Source organism: Myotis yumanensis, unplaced genomic scaffold, assembly GCF_028538775.1.
Source record: "Myotis yumanensis isolate MYYU_CA2020_CCGP unplaced genomic scaffold, mMyoYum1.0.hap1 SCAF_8, whole genome shotgun sequence".
Taxonomy (NCBI): domain Eukaryota; kingdom Metazoa; phylum Chordata; class Mammalia; order Chiroptera; family Vespertilionidae; genus Myotis; species Myotis yumanensis.
The window spans coordinates 20,150,286-20,170,785 of NW_027223759.1; the positions used below are offsets into that span (position 1 = coordinate 20,150,286).

At 52.5% G+C, this 20,500-nt stretch overlaps 1 protein-coding gene across 1 annotated transcript; it reads left to right on the plus strand.

The window, feature by feature from the left end:
* Positions 1-1,258: 1,258 nt before the first annotated feature.
* IGFBP2 (insulin like growth factor binding protein 2) lies at positions 1,259-20,017 on the plus strand. The gene is made up of 4 exons (XM_070422091.1): positions 1,259-1,724; positions 16,596-16,795; positions 17,563-17,703; positions 19,564-20,017. The coding sequence occupies exons 1-4, from the start codon at positions 1,340-1,342 to the stop codon at positions 19,696-19,698; spliced, it is 861 nt and encodes a 286-aa protein (XP_070278192.1). The 5' UTR covers positions 1,259-1,339; the 3' UTR covers positions 19,699-20,017.
* Positions 20,018-20,500: the final 483 nt, after the last annotated feature.

The window sequence follows — 20,500 nt, forward strand, 5'->3', positions numbered from 1 at the left end:
TGATGTTTGTATCTCTCTCTCCCTCTCTGAAATCAATAAAAATATATCAAAAACTATTTAAAAATAATAGTATATAGTATTATATACTGTGCAGAATTGTACCTACTATACTTTTGTACAATTGGCAGCACAGGTTTGTTTATATCAGAATCACGACAAACACATGAGTAACGTGTTAGGCAAGGACATTACAATGGCTGTGACCTCACTGAGCGATAAGCATGTTTCAGCTCCTTCATAATCTTATGGAACCACCTTTGTACATGCAGTCTCTTGTTGACAGTACCGTCCTCCTGTGGTGCACGACTGTACTGAGAAATTAAATCTGGTTGGGGGCAGCTTAATGGTCCATCCCGTACCAAAAGAGTCTGTCAGACAAGGATCTCTGTTAGGGTCACAGCCCTGGGAGATGGCAGGTCCAGCTGGAATGCTGGGGGGTGGGAGACAACTTGGACGGATGACTCAGTAAATCAAACAGAACACTGAAGGGAGGTCACCCTGCTCCGTCCATCCGCATTATTGGAGGGAGCTATAGATGACCGTACTCCAGGGTGTTCTCTCACACCCTCCCCAACACCCATGAAGCAGGGCATTCTGGGATCTCTCCTGCAGCAAATGCCTCCAGATCTGTGGGTAGGGGGGCAGGTGACTAAGGGATCACTTTTTTTCCCCCCAGGGGAGTGCAGAGTGGGCAGCGGGGAAGGGAGCAGGTTTCTGTGTCCAGAACTTACATCTTACTAGGTGCTCACAGGGTTGGGGAACTGCCATGGTCACTAAGGGGGACTGTTAGGGGCTAAGCTGATCTAGAGGATGCGAACCTCCTCCCGACTCAACACCAAAATCATTGTCCCAAGCACACATCAGCGGGTCAGTGAAAACCCAGGATAGAGGGAGTGAAATCTATTTGAAGGTCAAGACCATGCCTTTTGTCCTTTGCATTTCCCCAGCAGCCCAGTGCCGGCCACACGGGAAGCGTGCAAATTAACTCGCGAACTGAACCGAAAAGGAGACAAAAGCGCCCACTCTTCATTTCCGCGCCAATCCTACTGAAGCCCCCAAGGGATTCTTACTCTCCGGGAGTCGGAGCCCAGGGTGGAAGGATGTGGTGGGACAGAGCCGACCTACAGAGCGGGACGAAGTGGGGGTGGGCCCGCGCGCAGGAGCGTCGGGGAAAGGGGGTGGTCTCCAGAAGGGGGAGGGGAGAAAGCAGGGGGCGGGGAGAAGCAGGGCCCTTTAGGACGCGGCTGCAGCGCCCGGGACAGAAGCCCGAGAGTCGGTTCCTGTGCTCACGCCTCGCCACCTGCCCGCTCTCTCGCCCCGCGCGCTCCCCGTGGCCAACATGCTGCCGAAACTGGGTGGCCCCGCGCTGCCGCTGCTCCTGCTCCTGCCGCCGCTGCTGCTGCTGCTGCTGCTGGGCGCCGGCGCGCACGCCGAGGTGCTGTTCCGCTGCCCGCCCTGCTCGCCCGAGCGCCTGGCCGCCTGCAGGACCCCGTCGGCCGGGACCGGGCGTACCTGCGCCGAGCTGGTCCGCGAGCCGGGCTGCGGCTGCTGCTCCGTGTGCGCCCGTCTGGAAGGCGAGACATGCGGCGTCTACACCCCGCGCTGCGCCCAGGGGCTGCGCTGCTATCCCCACCCCGGGTCCGAGCTGCCCCTGCAGGCGCTGGTCCAGGGCGCCGGCACTTGCGAGAAGGGCCGCGACTCCGACGGCCCCGAGCAGGGTGCAGGTAACGCGGGGGAGGAGCACTAGGTGGGAGAAGCCAGGAGGGCAGCGTGGGGCCGGGCTGGTGGCTGCTCTGCAGGGAAGGACCTCAGAGACCATGTTAGCGGAGGTAGAGCGGGGTCCCTGGCCAGCTTCGGGGAACTGTCGGGAGGGGGACCTGAAAGTCAAGCCCGAGAGGGGACTGGAGTTGGAGCGCAGGGAGGAGCCTGGCTAGTTATCTGTGGGGAGAAAGGCACCCCTGTTATAATGGTTTCCCCGGGTGGAAAGTACCCTGACTTCTATTTGGGGCGGGGTGGGGGGATTACTGGGATGGAGGGGGTTGGTCAGATCCGTAGGAGTAGGGCCTGAGGGTTCTGGAAGGGTCCCGGTGGAAGGCGCTGCTGGGGGGTGGAGGTGGCCGGTGCCCGTGATAGAGGGGACCTCACGTGAAAGAGGGGTGCAAGGAGAAGGCAGTGCGCGTGCAGGGACTCCTGCTACAGGAAGTGTGAGGTGGGAAGAAAGGACTTGTTGGTACTTGGCAAAGTGGGTTTCTTAGAGGTAAAAAAAAACCCGGATTCCGCTGTTTTCTCACATAAACAACGAAAAGGCTCTTACTACTGCGATGTTGGATGGAAAAATACAAGAGGGGCAGGTATTTGGGGGGCGAGGAAGAGACCTCAGCAGTTGAGTCGCTGTAACTGAAGCCGGGTCGCCAGGTGCAGTCCTGGCCGGGCAGCCCTGCTGCTGGGTGTAGCACCTGGGCCCCTACTTGGAAGCTGGAGGTGCAGCTACTCTAACCGGAGGGACGTGTATCCATCGCCCCCTCCGGACCACCCCTCATTCTAATTTGACAAAACTTCCTATCCGATAGAATGGGAACCCTGAGATTCTTTGTAAGGGGCCCTCATCCCTCCAAAATGTTTTTGAGGGACACAACCAAACTATAAGGACCTCATTTGTCTTTTGTATGTTTTTAACATTACAAAAGCCTCCTGCCACAGTGGTCTGGAGGAAGCTGTAATTATTTTCTTTCCTCTTGGAGACAGTGGTAAAGTGTGTCCGCTGCCTGTTGTTTAAAAAGCAAGGGAGTCTGACCAAGTTTCTGAAACTTGAAAAAAGAAAAGAAAAAGTGAAAACATTCTTGCTTCTCAGTTTCTGGTCATTGTACAACTGCTCCTCACCCCCACCCAGACTCACACACCCCCTTCCTCCCCCCCCCCCCCCCCCCCCCCCGCCCCCACTGTCCCTCTAGCCTACTATTGTTTCCCCCTGTTCTCCTTGAGAATGGACTTAGGGGTCAGAGTTGAAATCTTTTCCTATTTCTCTGGCGCTTTTTGACCTTGAGTGCAGAGCAAGTGCGGGCTTCCTCCGAGCAGACTCCAAGGGAAACACCTCGGTCCCTTTCTTCTGCCTCTGGCTCACTTCCCTCCCAGCCTGCCTCAGAGTGAGCCCTTCCATCCTGCTTCTCTTAGAAAGTAATACTTAAAAGGAAAGAGACTTGGCGAAGCCCCTCTCACTGTGGGCGCCCATCCCTCAGTCCTGCGTTTCTCCCCCATCACCCCCTCGCACCTCGGGGTCCATGGGGAGAGACTTCGGTTTCTGACCTGACTCGGACAAACTGAACTTCTTTCTCAGCAGGGTCAGCTTTGCAAAAGGCCTTCAAGCTGATAGAATCTTTTGGATTTTGACTGTTTTTAATAAAGTGCGTGGCACATGTCCTTCCTAAACGTTTTACTATTTTTCTTTCTCGCTTCATACCTCTTACTCTCAGCCTGAAAGCCAGCTCTCCTGCTCCACACCCTCCAGCAGCAGGTTAGGGTCTTCAGAAGGGAACAGATGCAGAGACTCTCCTGTCCGGCCTCCCTGGAGCCTGGAGCCGGAGGGGGGAGTTGTCGGAGGAGCCCGGGGACAATGGGGTGAGTGAGTTCATGGGAAGGATGCCCCTCTGGATTTTCGTCCTGGATATGGTACTCCTTTCCCCCAACTAGCCCCAGCTGCCTCCTCAGCATGTGCTCCCGACTGGTAAGAGGGGACAGACGCCAGCGTGGGGGTAGAAGCCTAGTGGGCACATTGGGAAGAAGTGACAAGAGCAGGGTGCCTGAGGCCTGAGTAGGGCTGGGGGTGATGAGGGCACTGCGGGGAGAAGCCTGGGCCTGCAGGGTGTCAGGAGGAGAGAGGGGCACGTTTTGAGGCTTCTGTGCTCAAGAGGGTCTTGGGCTGGGGCAGGGAGTGGGCACTGCATAGAGAGCGCTGGGGTCTGACTTGGGTGGGGCCGGTGACTGAGCTTGGCCCAGAAGAGACCTGAACATTGAAGGCTGCTGCCTCCTACTCTCCCCATCCTTTCTCCTCCCCCATCTGAAGAGTGAGCCTCCCCTTCCCCCCACCCCAGCCTGCATTCCTCTTTGAGCAGGTTGCTTTTGAGAATTTTAAACATACCCTCTCGGTTTGAGGCAGCAAACCCCAGCAGTTCCGGCTTCACTCTTAGCTCTTTTGTCTTTGTTCCCAGGGCTCAGGGGCTGTGTCGCTGGCTTCCTGGGAGTGGGAGGGATGCAAGGGGGTGGGGGAGGGGAGAGGCACTTCAGTGGTGCTGAGCCTGCATCCCCTGGGGGTAATGGGCTGGGACTTGTTTTTTTTTTTTTTTTTTTTTTTAATATATTTTATCGATTTTTTACAGAGAGGAAGGGAGAGGGATAGAGAGTTAGAAACATCGAGGAGAGAGAAACATCGATCAGCTGCCTCCTGCACACCCCCCACTGGGGATGTGCCCGCAACCAAGGTACATGCCCTTGACTGGAATCGAACCTAGGACCCTTCAGTCCGCAGGCCAACGCTCTATCTACTGAGCCAAACCGGTCAGGCGGGACTTGTTGATTCAAAGAAACCAGAAGTCAGATTAGGGTATTGGAGTGGGTGGTCTGGAAGAAAGATGAGAGAGAGGGACCCTGAGGTCTGTGTGAAGTCTGCACCTTAAAGGTGTGGGGGGGTGGTTGGTGGTGGACTGGGCAGAATTGCCTGGACACGTTGGAGAAGAGGGTTTGGGCCAGGCCAGGTCCTTTCAGAATTCAAGGCCTCCCTCAGCAGCTCCCTGCCTCCTTCCCCACCCTGTACAATGCTGGGGATTATGCCCAGGGGCAGAGCCGCCCAAGTGGCTGCATATAAAGGTGCTATAGAACTGAGCAGCCATTCACAGTCCTGGTCTAGGCGAGCAGGCAGGCCTGGCGGGAGGGAAGGGGGGCGGGGGCACCACACAGACTCTGCTTCTGCCGTTGCTGGGGGAGGAGAAAGGGGGCAGAGGCAAATACAGATTTACAGTGAGTGGTTCAGTGCAGCTTCAAAAAAAGGGACAAAAGCAACGGGACTTCTGGTTCAAAGCACTGCTTTGCATCTTATCTTGCATAAATTTGCATACTGAGTTCAATGTGGTAAAATAAAATAGACTTAGGGAAGGAGTGAGACCCACTGTCACTGATTGCTAACACCACTATCTCCCCCTCCCGCCACTCCCCCCACCCCCCTTCTGGACAGGGCACGCAGAACTAGCTCTGCTAAGCTGCTCCCCCTGAGTCACCGCCCCATTGAGGGGAGATGGGGGAGTTGAGGGGGCTATTCCTGGATCCCTTTTCTTGGTTATGGGGATCAAGCAGTGGTTGCTCTGTGCTCTCTGGCCTTGGAGGTGGGGCTGGCTTGGAGGCTGTGGTTTGATAGGTCCTGAACCTGCTAGTCTTGGTCTGCCAATTGTGCTAGGCAGTGGTTCTCAACCTTCCTAATGCCGCGACCCTTTAATACAGTTCCTCATGTTGTGGTGACCCCCAACCATAAAATTATTTTCGTTGCTACTTCATCGCTGTAATTTTACTGCTGTTATGAATCGTAATGTAAATATCTGATATGCAGGATGTATCTTCATTGTTACAAATTGAACATAATTAAAGCATAGTGATTAATCACAAAAACAATATGTAATTATATATGTGTTTTCCGATGATCTTAGGTGACCCCTGTGAAAGGGTTGTTCGACCCCCAAAGGGGTCGCGACCCCCAGGTTGGCGACCCACAGGTTGAGAACCGCTGCTCTAGACCCTTCTCCGTGCCTCTCCCAACTGGGACCTGGTCTAAGCCACCTGCCTGAACTTGAGAAAATGGCATGGAAAGTATATTGGCCCAGCCTTTCTTGGGATCCAATTAGAGGGAGACCATGTAGGTGATTGGGGACTGGGATGTTTGAAACAAATCGAATCCTTACATGAGGATGGGTGGTTGGCTGGCAGTGCAGGGCCAGGCTTTGTGGGTGCGGGGAGTGACCATTTCCCCCCAAGAGGGTTAGTTATAGGGCTGCTTCTGCTGAAGCCAAGCCCAGAGGAGTGAGGTTAGTTATCCTTTCAATCCACCAGGGGAGCTGGTGATCTGTTGGCAGATGCCCTGGGCCCCTCCGCTTCTTGCTATCTCTGGCCAGCATTTTGCTGAGGTGGCAGGCAGCCGCCAGGAGATGGGTTATCCTTCCATCTGTTCTTATCTTGTTATAAACTGGCTTCTTTGCCTGCTTTGCCAACTTCTGTCTCTGGCATCCTTTTGAGGGAGGCTTTTTGCCTCCACTTTATAGGTGTAGGACTTGAGCTTCGTCAAGAGCACCTTAGCAGGTAAGTAATAGGATGAGAGACGAACCTGGCTGGATACCTTTCCTCTGACTAAGGGGAACTGTTGGAAAAAAAAAAAAAAAAAAAAAAAGCCTTTGACCCTGTCAGCTAAAAGGTTTGTTCCTGGACACCTGCATGTGCAGGTGACGTATGAGCCTCGCTTCATCACGGCCAGGTTCAGGTTCAGTTATTTGCATGTCCTTGCCTCCTTCAACAGGCCCGAGTCCTGGAGCTTGGGGACTTCAGAAATGGAAGTGGCCAGTGTGCAGCTGTCAGGAGAGAAAAAAGGGTCCAAGGCGGGCTCCTGGAGTGAAGAACTGGAAGGCAGGAGGGACCGAGAGAGATGAGGGTGGGAGCATCCTAGCCTGTGCAGGCCTGTCCCTGAGAACCTGAGTGGGGATGGGTGAAATAGGCATGATTGCATGTCTTTTCTTTCCATTTTAAAATCTATTTGAAACATTTACACTGAGGTATATTTGTAGTACTTGCTTACCCCATCTTTTTTTTTTTTTTTTCAATTACAGTTTATATTCAATATTATTTTGTGTTGGTTTCAGGTGTATAGTGGTTAGACAATCATATACTTTACAAAGTGTTCCCCCCAATATTTCCAGGACCCAGCTGGCCCCGTGCATAGTTTTTACAATATTATTCACTATATTGTGTCTCTTGCATGGAATGCATGTGAGGGCAACTGTGCTAGTGGACAGTGTCTGGCGCATAGCTTCTCACACACGTTGCTACCTTAGTCTTGGCAAGTGACGTCTCCTTTCTGATGCTCAGCTAGTGGGCCTTGAACGTGAAGGCCAACCAACTGTGTCAGGCAGGCCACTCATCACTAAGGTTTTACCGTGACATGTAGGGGCCCAGTCAGAGATATATTTTCTCTGAGCTTCAGTTTCCTTATCTGTAAATCAAGAATTGATAGAACCAGCTCCATTGGGTCATGCCTGCACATGAGTGTGCTTGTGTGTGTGTGTGTGTGTGTGTAAAGAGAGATCATACATAAAAAGCTTAAGCACTTGGGTTTTTTTATTTTCTTTTGTAATGAGTCCCCTGATTTCTACTTCTTCACCTAGAAAATAGAAACATCCATACCTCTGACCTACTTTCACAGGCGGTAGTGAAGCCCTTTGCGGAGAGGGTAAGGAAATGATACTGTAAATGAGGATAAACCCAGGCGACCATAAACAATGGTTTGAAGTCGGCAGCCTTGCACTTTTTATGGACCAGTTAGTCAGTGCTCTTTGGGGCCCATCCGCTAATGTCTGGGACTGACCACTTTTGGTATGGGAGCTTCGCTCAGTAGTGCCTAGATGGGGTGGAGGGACGGTGGGGGGACAGAGGTGGCCTCAGAGTTGGGATTCTGGGTACTTGTGCTGGCCTTGCTGCTCAGAAACAGGTGACACAGGGCTGGGCCTTGCCTTCCCTGCCGGCCAACCTATAGGATCAGGCCCCCAGCTGCTGTGATCTGGGGACTGGAGGCCACATCTGGGGTGGGAAGCTGCCTTTTCCACCGGAAACCTGCGAGGACTCAGGCTTCGGAACAATGGGGTCATGCTCAGCCGGCCCTAGCACACTTAGGATGTAGGGCCTGTGCGAAGGGGACATTTTATTGAGGTGTCAGAACCAGCGAAGACCCCATGGCGCCCGTTTCCTGCTTCAGGAAAAGGGGCTTTCCAGTCCATCCTGACTGAGCCAAGAGTGCTGGAAAGTTGAACGTGATCCTGGCAAAGAAACTGGATGTTCCCTCCAAAAAAGTGACGTTTTCTTACTAGGAGCCTCCAGAGTTTACCTCACTTTTGGGGGAGGGGGGTTTAAGGGGAGTTGTTGGGGGTGGTAAATGGTCTCAGTGGGGCTGTCGAGAGCAAGAGTGCTTTTGGGATGCTGGAGTTTGTCCTAATGTTTGCTGCATCTGTGGTCCTGGGGAGCCCTGGGAGGGGCAGCCTGTCTGGGAACAGTGATGACTGTTTGTTCTCAGGCATCGATGGAGGTGAGGCCTCAAGAAGCAGAGGAGATGGATGCTGAGCCTTCATGGGCCAGTGTATGCTCGTGCGAAGGCCCAGCACAGTGGGGACAAAGCACAGCATTGCTGCTGGGAATCGGGGGTGGCCGGTCCCCTTAGAGTCTAAGGCTTAGACTCTGGGTCCACTTTATAGGTGGGTAGTCCATCCAGAGAAATGTCTTTGCTTTCAGGTTCCAGAGTAACTGCCCTCCCCCCACTCCCCTCCCCAAAGAGCAGAGTGTACGGACTATAGGACACGTTTTTCCACAGACTTCCCCCTAGGCCTCTCCCCCACTTGGCTCCTAACCATCAGCCCAGGCCTGTTCCTGAACAAAGCCTGGCTGGGCTCCTGGTGCCAGTCAGGACGCAGGGAAACCTTGCTTAGAAAGCTGCTCCCCCGGAAAGAAGTACAGAGTGGACTGTAGTCCGGAATTGTTTCTCTTTGCTTTTTTTTTGTAGGGGGAGGGGGACATTTGGCCGTCTTTCAGGCCCGAGGTCTTTCAGGCCCCTCTGGCCGCCAGTCCCACATCTCTTCCTGGCTGTTGGGAGGGAGCAGGAGAGAGATTGGGGAGGGGGGGCTGGCAGGCCTCCAGCTGGGGCCAGGAGAGCAGGCCCTGGTTAAGTTGGCCGGAGAAGAGCCTGGGGAGGTTTCTAATTAGTGGACGGGTGTAGGTGTGTCAGCCTGTGTTCATTCAAGGAACTGAGCTCAGGGAGCCAGGAGGCTGGGGAGGGGAGGGCGCTGAGCCCAGGAAGGTCTTAGTAATTTGGGGAAGTGGGGGTGGAGATGAGGCAAGAGGAGTTTGCTCAGCATGTCCATTTTGATGGGAGTGAGGAGATGGGGACCTTCCAGCTAGAGGAATCTGAGTTGGATTGTGAGGGTGCAGTGAGCACAGGGGCAACCTCAAAGGGTAAACGGCAAAGCAATGATAATTTTTTTTTTTCTTAGACAAGTCCATTTCTACCAAAGTGTCTGTAGGGTTTTTTTTTTTTTCTTTTTCATTTCTGTTTTAGCCTCAGGAATCTCCCCACTTGACAGATAAAGAAATTATGTATGGCTGCATTCAGGTTCAAAGCCAAGGCAAGCACAGACCATCACGTATGGAGCAGAATGGAGTCCAGGTCTCCAGCTTCTCATTCCAGGGCTCTGTTCCATCAGAGGCACACAGGCTAAGAAGCAGTGGATTATATACTGCTGCCTGGAAAAGCTCCCTTTCCCTGGGAGGTAGTAATTAAGGCATAACTTCTCAAAAATGTCCCTCTCTGCAGCTCCCCAGGATATCGCTTTTAGGTCTATTATCTTGACTTCTGGATGGAGGTGCCAAGTTGCTCTGGTTGGTGACCTTGCTTTCTGAGTGCCTGAGGCCAAGATAAAATGTAAATAACAATTCCCTGGTGCCCTGCCCCAGCCACTGCCTGATAAGGCTGAGTAGTTTCTATAGCAACAGTGCAGCAGTGGAAGGGGGTGTGTCAGGCAGGATAAAGCTGGAAGGGGATGGAATGGGTTTACTGGAGGCTGTTGAGGATGGGTTCCTTCACTGGGAAGAGAGGTCCTGTGGAGATGGAGTGGGTGAGGTGATGGGGAACAGAGGAAATGAAGTGCTGGGGGTTAAAAGGTCTGGTTGAAAGTCTACCTTTAGGTGATGCCAAGTGACCAGATGCCATTCTGGTTGGTTAAGAGCCCTGACGCTAAACAGCCTGGGTTTGGTTTTTGGCTCTGCCATTGCCTACGTGACTTTGTACAGTTGGCCTCAAACCATATGACTTTTTTTTCTTTTGTCAAACGTGAGAGGGGATAGAAGTTATCGGCCTCATGCAATTGATAACACCAAGTTATGTCCACAAACCACTTAACACAAACTCGCTGATAGAGGCTCAGATGTGGTCATGCAGGTTCTGATCCCTCCTTCCTTCCCCCTCTGGACTCCACACACAGAGCAGAAGGGGAATCCACATGCCTGGTTTTGGATGTTTTCTGATTGGCCAAGTTTATAAAAAGATACTTAAGAATCCTGGTCCGAAGTGTGGTTTCTCCCACAGATGTGGCTTACTTGGGCGCTGCTTTTTGCCAGGAAAATCCAGAATGGAGTCAGTGGTGGAGGGTTTTCCAGTGGGCAGTCATGGCCTTCAATGCCACTGTCACTCGTTATGGTTCTACCAGTGGCTGACGGCTGGCCATGGCCCATGTATGCCCCAGAGGAGAGAAGTCTCACTTGGCTCTGCTGGTTGCCTCTGGTTCCGTTTGCTGCCTTGAGACCAGCTGAGCACAACCCAGGGAGACAGCTGATGTGATGCAGTCTTTTATCAGACAAAATCCATGAACTTGTGGTTGAAGAGAAAGGAAAGCATGGTGACCTATTTAAAGGTACTTATTTATATTCAGGACGCTTCTTGTGCTGGCTTAAGAGTGTGGCCGGACATCCTGGACATCTCTGCAGGTTTTTAGTTCCTTTTTGCATCCTCCGGGTTCAATTTGTCAGGCCTGGAGTATGTGACAGCAGCCTTATTGGGATGGAGAAGAGGCAGTCGGAAGGGGGAGGGTGGTAGCAGAGAGGTGAGTAGGAGCCAGTTTTTATTCCTCTTTGAGAGCTGGTCTGCCAGGTCACACCATTGGAACTGAGCATAGAGACAGTTGTTTGACTGGGTCCTGGGAGAGGGAAGTCTCTTTCCTCCCCCATCTCATGCTTCTGGGTGCTCTTTGCCTTTCTGTACTCCTAACCACTCCTGCTGCTCTGGGGCCTAGGTGGTCAGGGAGGGGCCAGGAAAGTGAGCCATGGTGGTACTCTAGGTGGGAGAGTGGTACTCTAGCTAAGATGCTCTCTGGATAGTCAGCTTTCCTGATGTTGAAACATTGGTTGAGCACATACTATGTGCAAATTCTGAGACTAACTGCACAAAAATGCAGCTGTCCTTGCACACGCCTTGTGATCCTGGAGGGCAGTAAGAAAAGCATTTGAAAAAGTTGAATACTCTCTAAGAAGAAACCAAGTCAGTGGAGATGTACACAAAGCTAATGCAAGTAAACAGAAGTTCTTTTTGCCTTTTGACCCAGGCTCTTGGGAAGAGCCTGATGTGAAAAAATGAGAGTCCTTTTTGGAGAATAAAGTCACAGAAGTAAGAGAAGCACATCTAATGGGCATTTGCTTCTTCAGTCTGGGAAGAGGAAGCACATCCTCCTCCTTCCAAAAAAAGAAGTTGAGCACACAGAACGGCTCCCTTCCTGTTCTCTCTCTCTCTCTCTCTCTCTCTCTCTCTCTCTCTCTCTCTCTCTAGATCTCTGGAAGTTAAGTCCAAGTTTGTGTCTTCAAGAAGTTTCCATCCTTTGGAGGAGGTAGGAAAAGCATGGACCCACGGCTTTTTGCCAGTGCACTCAGGCTAGGGAGCTGGGAAGGGAGTTGAGTGCAAATGCAAGAGTGCCTGGCCCAGGGAGGCCCCTCCTCAACTCAGTCAAGGGCCTTCAGACACTTGGAGTTCCTATTGTCCATCTTCCTTCTTCGTCCAAAGGTTCTTCCTAAACTGTACCGGAGGAAGAATGTGCAAATTGTCACTTTTTAAAATTCTTTCCCATGAAACTCTTGGGTGGCTTCTAACCTGGATCTCTCCTGTTTCAGTTTAAGGCTGTTTCCTCTCTCGTCCTCAAGGAACCAGAACAGGTGTCTCCCTTCCACTGGGCATGGCTGGCCCTTCGGCATCCACCTATTGAAAGACTTTTGGGTCCAGTTGCTAGTAGTTTTACAACTAATCCTCTAATGAACATTGTTGTGCATGTGCCCTTGCACACATGTCTCAGAGGAGCAGAATTGCTGGGTCAGGCACATGCTCCCTGCTCCCATAGCCTCCGATCCAGGTTTGCACCAAAGCACACTCTATACCAGTGATGGGGAACCTATGACACATGTGTCACAGGTGACACGCGAACTCATTTTTTTGGTTAATTTTTCTTTGTTAAATGGCATTTAAATATATAAAATAAATATCAAAAATATAAGTCTTTGTTTTACTATGGTTGCAAATATCAAAAAATTTCTGTATGTGACACGGCACCAGAGTTAAGTTAGGCTTTTTCAAAATGCTGACACGCCGAGCTCAAAAGGTTCACCATCACTGCTCTATACTCACTTGGGCCTTCAGCAGGTAGGTCACCTTGCCAGGTTCTTGGGTGGCTTTATTTGAACCAGGGGAGCAGTGTTTGGGAACCATGGGAAAGAGTAAGCTGATAGTGCTGTTTGCCATCTTGATATCAATTTCTCTGGCTCTTCAAGGACAGCCTGGCTCGCAGAGTCCTGGAGGACCTTGGCTGAATTTGAGCTTGTTTTTGTTTTCTCAAACTGTCTGCCTTTGCCCTGACCCTCCCCGGGTCTTTGTGATTCCAGGAATGACCCTGGTGTTTATAAAGCAGCCCTGGGGGAGTGCATAGGCAGGGAGGCTCTGCAGAGGCTGCGCTATTTCTGCTCACTCAGGAGACGGCGCTGTGAGGGCATGCTCCAGGAATCCCCACGATGCCTGGCCAAGAAGGGCTCCTCTGCGTGCATCCAAGCACACACGTGTGCCTGTTTATGAACCTGCGGGTGAGAGGAACGAGCTTACTTGACTGTGTCTTTGCAAAATGTGTATGTGAAGCCATGTCTCTGGAAAAGAAGAGGCATCTTTCTCCCATCACCAAGCAGTTCTTCAGGAAATGGAGGCAGGAGAGAGAATCACAGAGGAATGGGGCCCTGCAAAGCCAGAGTTTGATCTTGGTCTAGGCTGCTGTCTGAAATTCTGAGGCTGGAGTCTAGGACGCCATTTTTAGATAGCTCTTCAGTGGATTTCTGATGAACAGCTATGTTTGGGAACCAGTCAGCTTGTCGAGCTCCCTGAATTTGTAGATGAGCACACTGAAGCCCACACATCTTAAATTTCTTGCTGGTATCACTCAGAGTCCAGGCTAGGTAACATCACAAACACAGCCAGCACCGTTCTTCCTATCATACTAGACCCATTGGCCAAGGCTTTGAGTTGGGAACCATTTTTCAGACGTGGGAAGTTAGAGCTCAGGAAAGTTACAGAGCCTGGCCAAAATGATGGTTGGGTCCTAAGTGGCAAAGCCAGGACTGGATGGAATTCAGGGCTCTTGACTCCCAGAGTTCTTTGTCCAGTTGGGCTTATTAATGAATTATCCACTGCCATGGATGTTAATAGAGAAGTTTTCCAGGAGGGAGGGAGATTACAGTATTTATTCATTTGCCTAACATATGTTAAGGTTAAGTGCTTTTGGGGAGAAATCATCAAAGAAGGATGGAACCGGGAAGGCAGCCAGCATCCTCTTGGCCTGTTAGCCGGAATCCACTGGTGAAGGGCTATGACCTGTTAAAGGAGGTAAACCCATTGGAGGGAACAACAGATTCATGGCTGCATTAGATCATCTCTATGGTATCACCTGCTCTCAGATGTTCACATAACCATGAGACGGTCTAAGGAGAAAGTTGGAAGATGACTAGGTTTTTTCAGAAGAAAGACAAGAAAGGAGACAGCTGTGGTGAAGATGTGTGATGGTTCTGGAAAAAGGTCTCCTTTTCTCACCACGCCTCACACTTGAAGCAGGAGGGACTAGGGGTTGGTTGTAGATCCTAAGGTCTCCCATAGATCTGGAGTTGCCCACTGTCCAATGGAGCGCTGAGGTCAGAGCATCACACTAGGAGAAAATGAGGTTTCCTGAGTGCAAGGATCTGCTGGACACAGGTTCTCATTGAATAAGGCCGTCAGCGCTATAAAACCAGGGTATGAAGTCTTCAAAGCTCTTTCTCCTGGTGCGTTAGCTCCCAACTCTCCCTCCTTGGCTGGCTTAGTGAGGCTGGGTCAGGGGTAGTGTATGGACCCCTGCCCATAGCAAAGCCCCTCTGATGACGGCAGAGAGGTTGAGCATGCTCCTATAGACCCAGATGGTAGTCCTGGGTGTGCTATCTGTGAAATGGGACAACTTGTCCATCTCTTCCTATTCCACCAGCCTTTCTCATCTCCAGCTGTCCTCTAGGCACCTAAGGTGGGAAGGTGTGGCCACACACCTGAAGCAGGATGGGACTTCTCCAGGCTCTGACAGCCCTCCCCAAACGAGACTGGGACTCTCTGCTCTGCCTCTGTGTCTCCCCCACTTCTCTCTGGAAAAGCTCGATCTTCCGTATATAATCGGTGTCGACCTATTTCCTGGGAATCTGTGTAGAGAACAGCCAATGCTTACTAATCCCCAGGGGACAACCTCTGCACGGGCCTTGGGGGGGTCCCTCTCCATCATCTCCAAGCCCGAAGCCTTTTCCAGCTATGTGACTTGGCTCAGTAAGAACTTTTTTTTGGAGTAACCTTTGCACTGTAGCCCACGGAGCTGCATACATAAGTGGTTACTTAATAAATATTATTCTGACCCTAATTCTCTTAGGCAGAAAAAATGCAACTTGATGTTTTTGTGTTGAGAGCAAATTCCATCTCTAGCTGGAGTTCTGCATCTGGAATGTTTTCCTGAGGACGGCTTCTGTCACCTGAGCGAGTGCATGGGAAGAACTTGGTGATGTGCGGGAACGGCCTTGTCTGACCGAGTGTGGGAGGCGATGTGGGCACTCCCTCCCTCAGGGTGGCAGGGAGGGGGGTGGAAGCAGCTCAGAGCTAGCCTCAGTGCACTGTAACTGCACGCAGCATCTCGGAAGCCTCCTGGCCACCCACTAGAGATGGCTGCTGTTTGTCTGCATTTTACTGATGAGCGACAGAGGCACAGAGAGCTTAAGCAACTTACCTGGGGCTGCACAGCTAAGTGGTGAAACAGGGATTCAGGCGATTAGAGTTGGAAGTCTGAATTCTTGAACCTCTTTGGCTGGGGATAGCAACAGTCAAGGAATGAGGCTTTCCCAGCCCACAGTGCTTTCTGGTCTCCACCCAGTCAGTTAGTTTATTCCCCTTCCCAGGGCTTTATTTCAAATGTGGAGTGTCAGCATGTGCGGCAGCAAACCAGGCCCATGCATGCCCTCATCTGATTGGCATGTTCGTTGGCAGGGGTGAGATCAATACAGGAATGGAAGGAAACATGCCTTTGAATCCAGGTGGCCTCTGTGCGGGTGGACAAGCTGATCTTCGCCTCAGAGAGGTGGGGGCATCTCGGGACAGCTCCTCCGGGGAGAAGCCTGTCCGAGGGACCCCGTCTTCTGTACCTGGATCCGAGCTTCCTTACTGACTTTTGTGGGCCTGAGACATTTTTGCCTTTGGGGGGCCCCTTCCTCCAAGAAATACTCTAAAATCATATTTTATAACTGTGTCTTATGGCTACAAACGTGTCAGTGTTGTATATGAAGACATTTTCTTGGAACTAAAAGCTTATTTTTCCTTCTGATTTTAAAAGATATTGAAACACTCGCTAGACCTCTGGGCACTGTGCCTGCTGTGCCTAACGAATGAGCCAGCCCTGCCTAGAGACTGCAGCACACACACTCATCCGGTGCCTCTCTTCATCAAACTTGTTTCCAGGCTCACGGAAGGCCTGGCCTTGTCCTGAGCGCTGACCCCTAGGACTTGTCTGAGGGATGCATCTTTGGCCCCGTCAGTGGTTCGAGCACCGGAGCTGGGCACACAATAGGAGCTTTTCTCTGTTGTTGACTGATGGGCAGTTTAAGAAAGTCGAAAAGAGACTTAATGGATGTTCCTTGGACAAATGTCAGGATGTGATAAGGTGAAACGTCAAAGTTGAGCAGGTCGTCGTTCCTGTTCTTGGGGCTCCTGGTGTAATGGGGAACAAATCAGGGTACTGGGGTACGACTGTAGCAGCCTCAGGGGACCAACAGGAGGGGCAAACAGGCAAAGGAAGAGTCACAGCAGGGGGTGTTGGAAACTGTAAGTTCTGGTAGTGATGATTCCAACTCCATGTTTTAAAATTTCACCCAATCCGTGCCCTTTCAGACCACAAATGATGAATTCCTTTATGGGTTAGTGACAGGTGACTCTGGGAGGTCTTTCTACCGGAGAATGATGGACCCCAGGAGGGACTCAAACCCCTTCCACGGTTAGGGCCTTGAAGACAGTTATCCTTCTGTGCTCCACCTCCCAGGATGGAGGCAGAACAGAGCAGGCGTTTAAGGCGTCATAGGGCCCACCTAAGAGTTGCTGTGAAGCGGAAATGGATCATCCATGAAGTCATTCAGCACAATTGCTTAGCTGTTAGTTCTCTTCGTCTCCCTTTTGTCAGGGCTCCAGACAGTCCCTGGAGGGCCCATCTCTCTGGAACTTCTTTGCTTCTCTGCAGATGATGACCACCCTGAGGTTGAGGACGGGACCATCGTGGGAGGTGGAGGCAGCGCCGGCCGGAAGGCCTTCACCTCGGGCATGAAGGAGATGGCTGTGCTGCGGGAGAAGGCCAACGACCAGCATCGCCAAATGGGCAAGGGTGGCAAGCACCCACCCGGCCCGGAGGACTCCAAGAAGCTCCGGCCCCCATCTCCCAGGGTCAGAGGGGGTCGGGTCTAGTTGGAGGGGTGGGAGGACATGTAGAGGGAGTCTCACAGTGGGGAGGGCACCCCAATAAGATCCGTGTTCTGTGTTGTCAGCAGGCAAACAGGACTTTCCTGTTCTTCCCTTAACACATTGAGTGACCTTGAGGGCAAACAGCAGATCAGCATCTCTTTTGAGGGGCCATAGTGTCTTTGGCTGTGAAATGGACGGGGCCTATGGTTTCTTGAAATCCCTTCCTTCTGAAACCTCCACATCTCTGCATGGCTTTGGAACATAGGCAGGAACATGGATGCTAGAGGTGGCGATGGAGCCACCTGAGCTTGCTCACTCGTGTTGCGATGGGCTCCCCTCCCTCGGCTTCACTTCCTCCTCTCTCCAGCCCAGCTCTGCCGTCTTGGGTCTTGGCCCCCGATGGTTTACGCAAAGGAATGGAGCTTGGGCCATTCCTACTGGGCTAGGGTAGATGGATCCAGAGACAACCACCTGAATTCAGTCTTTGTAAGTAGATTCCATCTTGACCCCTGAGAGCCATTGACGCAGATGGAGGAGAGGAGTGAAAGCTCACAGCCATGCCACTTTCTTTCAGGGGTGGATGGGGCACACGATATGGTAGTGAGCTCACTGGGCCGGGGGTCAGAAGTCCCTCGTTCCACCAACTACCCGTGTGGCCTTGGGGAAGTCCCTTCCCATGCATGAGCTTCTTTCTGGGGTCGCTCCCAGGGCCATCTCTAAGCCTCCTCTGTGCCCACTTGCACCCACAGACCCCCTGCCAGCAGGAACTGGACCAGGTCCTGGAGCGTATTTCCACCATGCGCCTGCCGGATGAGCGGGGCCCTCTGGAGCACCTCTATTCCCTGCACATCCCCAACTGTGACAAGAACGGCCTGTACAACCTCAAACAGGTGAGAAAGGATCTCCCCAAGCCTCTGATGTGCCTCGGTCCTGCCCCACGCACCTGGAACCCTCTGAGGTCTGAGAACCGAGCTCCCGAGAGTCAGGCCTCCCTCCCTGGCCTCCAGCCTGGCAGAGGCTGATTCCACTTACCCAGCTACCCGCCAGCAGCGCTCGGTGTCCAGGTTGGGAGGGAGCCTCTTGGAGAAGAGAGGTGGCTTGCACAGTGCTTCTCAGCCTTGATTGAGCATTCCTTACCTGGCGGTCATTCCCAGGCAGACACCCAGAGACCGCCATTCAGAAGGTTGGGTGGGAACCAAGAGTTTGCATTTCTAGCAAGGTGCTAGGGCCTGCTGATGGCGCATAGATCCCACTTCCAGAATCGTCGATTTAAACCGCTGACCAATTAGCCTCTCTGATTGTTAAGGATCTCAGGGATGGAGGATCAGGATGGAGAAATGCCACTCAAAATATTTCTAAAAACCAGGAATTAGAGAACCTTGGGGAAGTGTAAGTAAACCACCGGAAACCTTCTCCTTGCCTCCCGCTTCGTTCCGGTGGCTTCTGGTCACCGATGTGCACAGATTTCCCCTGGACATTGTCAGTGTTGTTCATATCACCACACAGAGTCTGTAGCGATGACTGTTAGTGGCTGTTCAATATTTGTCACTTGCCTTTTTTCCAGTCCACTCCTTTCCTCCTCCAACTCATCGCCTGGATGGGGAGAACCAGCACATAGATGTGCCTTTCACTCCAGACAGAGAGAAGGCATGGGAGGGGTGGTTGGGAGAAAGAGGTGAGGAGTGTGGACATCCTGTTTTCAAGCAGTGGCAGCTTTGAGCCCTGGTCGCACACCCAGACCTGCTGGGCAGCTTTAAAAACACCGGGGCCTGGGCCACACCTCCAGAGTTTCAGATTTTGTGAGTCTGGGTAGTTGCTGGGCACTGGGATTTTCAAAAGGTCCCCTGGTGATCCTAGTGGGCAGTCAGGACTGAGGGAGAGGTGGATGTGCAGAGCCAGGAGATGGGGTGCGGGGTTCTGCTGATCCTGAGTGGGGGTGTCTCACTTCCCCACCTCCTTCACAGGGCAGGCACCTTGCCCCTCTCAGTGTCACTCTAGCGTTTACCGCTATTTGTGCAGGTGCCCTCTGAATGTAAGCCAGCTACCTCATGGGGAGCTCAAGAAGAAATAGTGATCTCTTCTAAGCAAACAAACACACAGGCAGTGTGGGTAACTGAAAGGGTTTGTAAGAGTCATTCGTTTATGGCTAGAGCAGGGACCCCAGGGAGAATGCTAGGGTGGTGGGTATGTCAGCGATGGCTCTTACTAGCTGTGCGATGTTGGGCAAGTTCCTTACCCGGCCTGTGCCCCTGTATCATCATCTATACAGTGGTGACATAAAGAGCACTCACACAGTGGCTGTGAGAACAACATGAATATACGTGTTAGATAAAAATTGTAACGAGCAGCATATAGACTGCTGACATGGCGCCTGGCGCCTGGGAACACCTGTGCTACTGTTGCCTTCGACCATTTACAAGCATCTTCATCTCACACTGATTAAACTCCATACTGGACCCCCAAGGAGGGACCTCCCTGCCGCTGGGGGCCGAGTCCTTTCACACTGAGTGTCCCCAGCAGCCTTGCACATCCAGGGCAGTGCCAGGGCCGGCAGCTTTAGTGTTAGCTGTGCCCAACGTGAGGCTCACCCCTGCCCCCCTGAACAGGAAGCTGCGTTTTAGCAAGGCCCCCTGGCGCACAGTGAAGCGGAGACGCACCACCCTGCAGCCCGGCTCAGCGCACAGGCTTGAACGACATAATGAAAGCTGGCAGCTGCAGGGTGTCCTCCATGGCCTCTTCTCTCTCTTTAGTGCAAGATGGCTGTGAATGGGCAGCGTGGGGAGTGCTGGTGCGTGAACCCCAACACCGGGAAGCTGCTTCAGGGATCCCCTACAGTCCGTGGGGACCCGGAGTGTCATCGCTACTACAATGAGCGGATGCAGTAAACCAGCCGGTGCCTGGCACCCCCCTGCCCCCTCTCCGAACACAGGCAGAGAGGAGAATGCTTGGGTGGTGGGTGGGGGAAGGCTTCCCAGGAGTTTAACACATGTATTTATACTGGGAAAGAGACCAGCACTGAGCCTGACACACCCGCCGCCTTGCCCCTCCCATAGGAGAGGCTGCAGCCCCTTCTCAAGTCCCTGCTGGGAGGAAGGGGTGCTGCAGAGGCAGAGCTGGGGTCCAGGTTTGGGAGGGGGAAGAAGACATTTTTATTTTTGAACCCCTGGGTCTCTTTTACTTAAGAATAAAGAAAGGAAAAATAAATTGTGTGTCTTTTGCCTGAGTCTTTGGGGCCCCCCGACTTCTGGGGAAGTGGGAAAGGCCCAGCCTCGGTTTCCCATCATGAAACTGGAAGGAGAAGGATGGGGCAGGAGGAAGGCAGATCTCCCTCCAATGGTCTCCGCCTGTGGGAATTCAAGGTGTGGAGCCCTCACTTGTAACCCCAGGACCCAGTGTCTGCCTGGACCCCCAGCTGAGTCCCTGGCCCCCCACCTCCCCTGGGGTGGGCACTGGGGGAGGAGAGGCGGAGCAGGCGTCTGTCTTCCTCACACACATTCAGATGATACACCAAAGGGAGAAACACTGGAACTGGGGGCCTCTGGCCCCTCACATGAGAGCTCCCTTGCTGAAGTCCAACCCCAGCAGGTCCAGGGGTCCCCAAAGGTGTGGACGGAGTCGGCGAAGAATGAATGACACAGAGGCAGCATTCACTTGATCAGCAGCCTAGCCAGGATCTCCAGCCAAAGT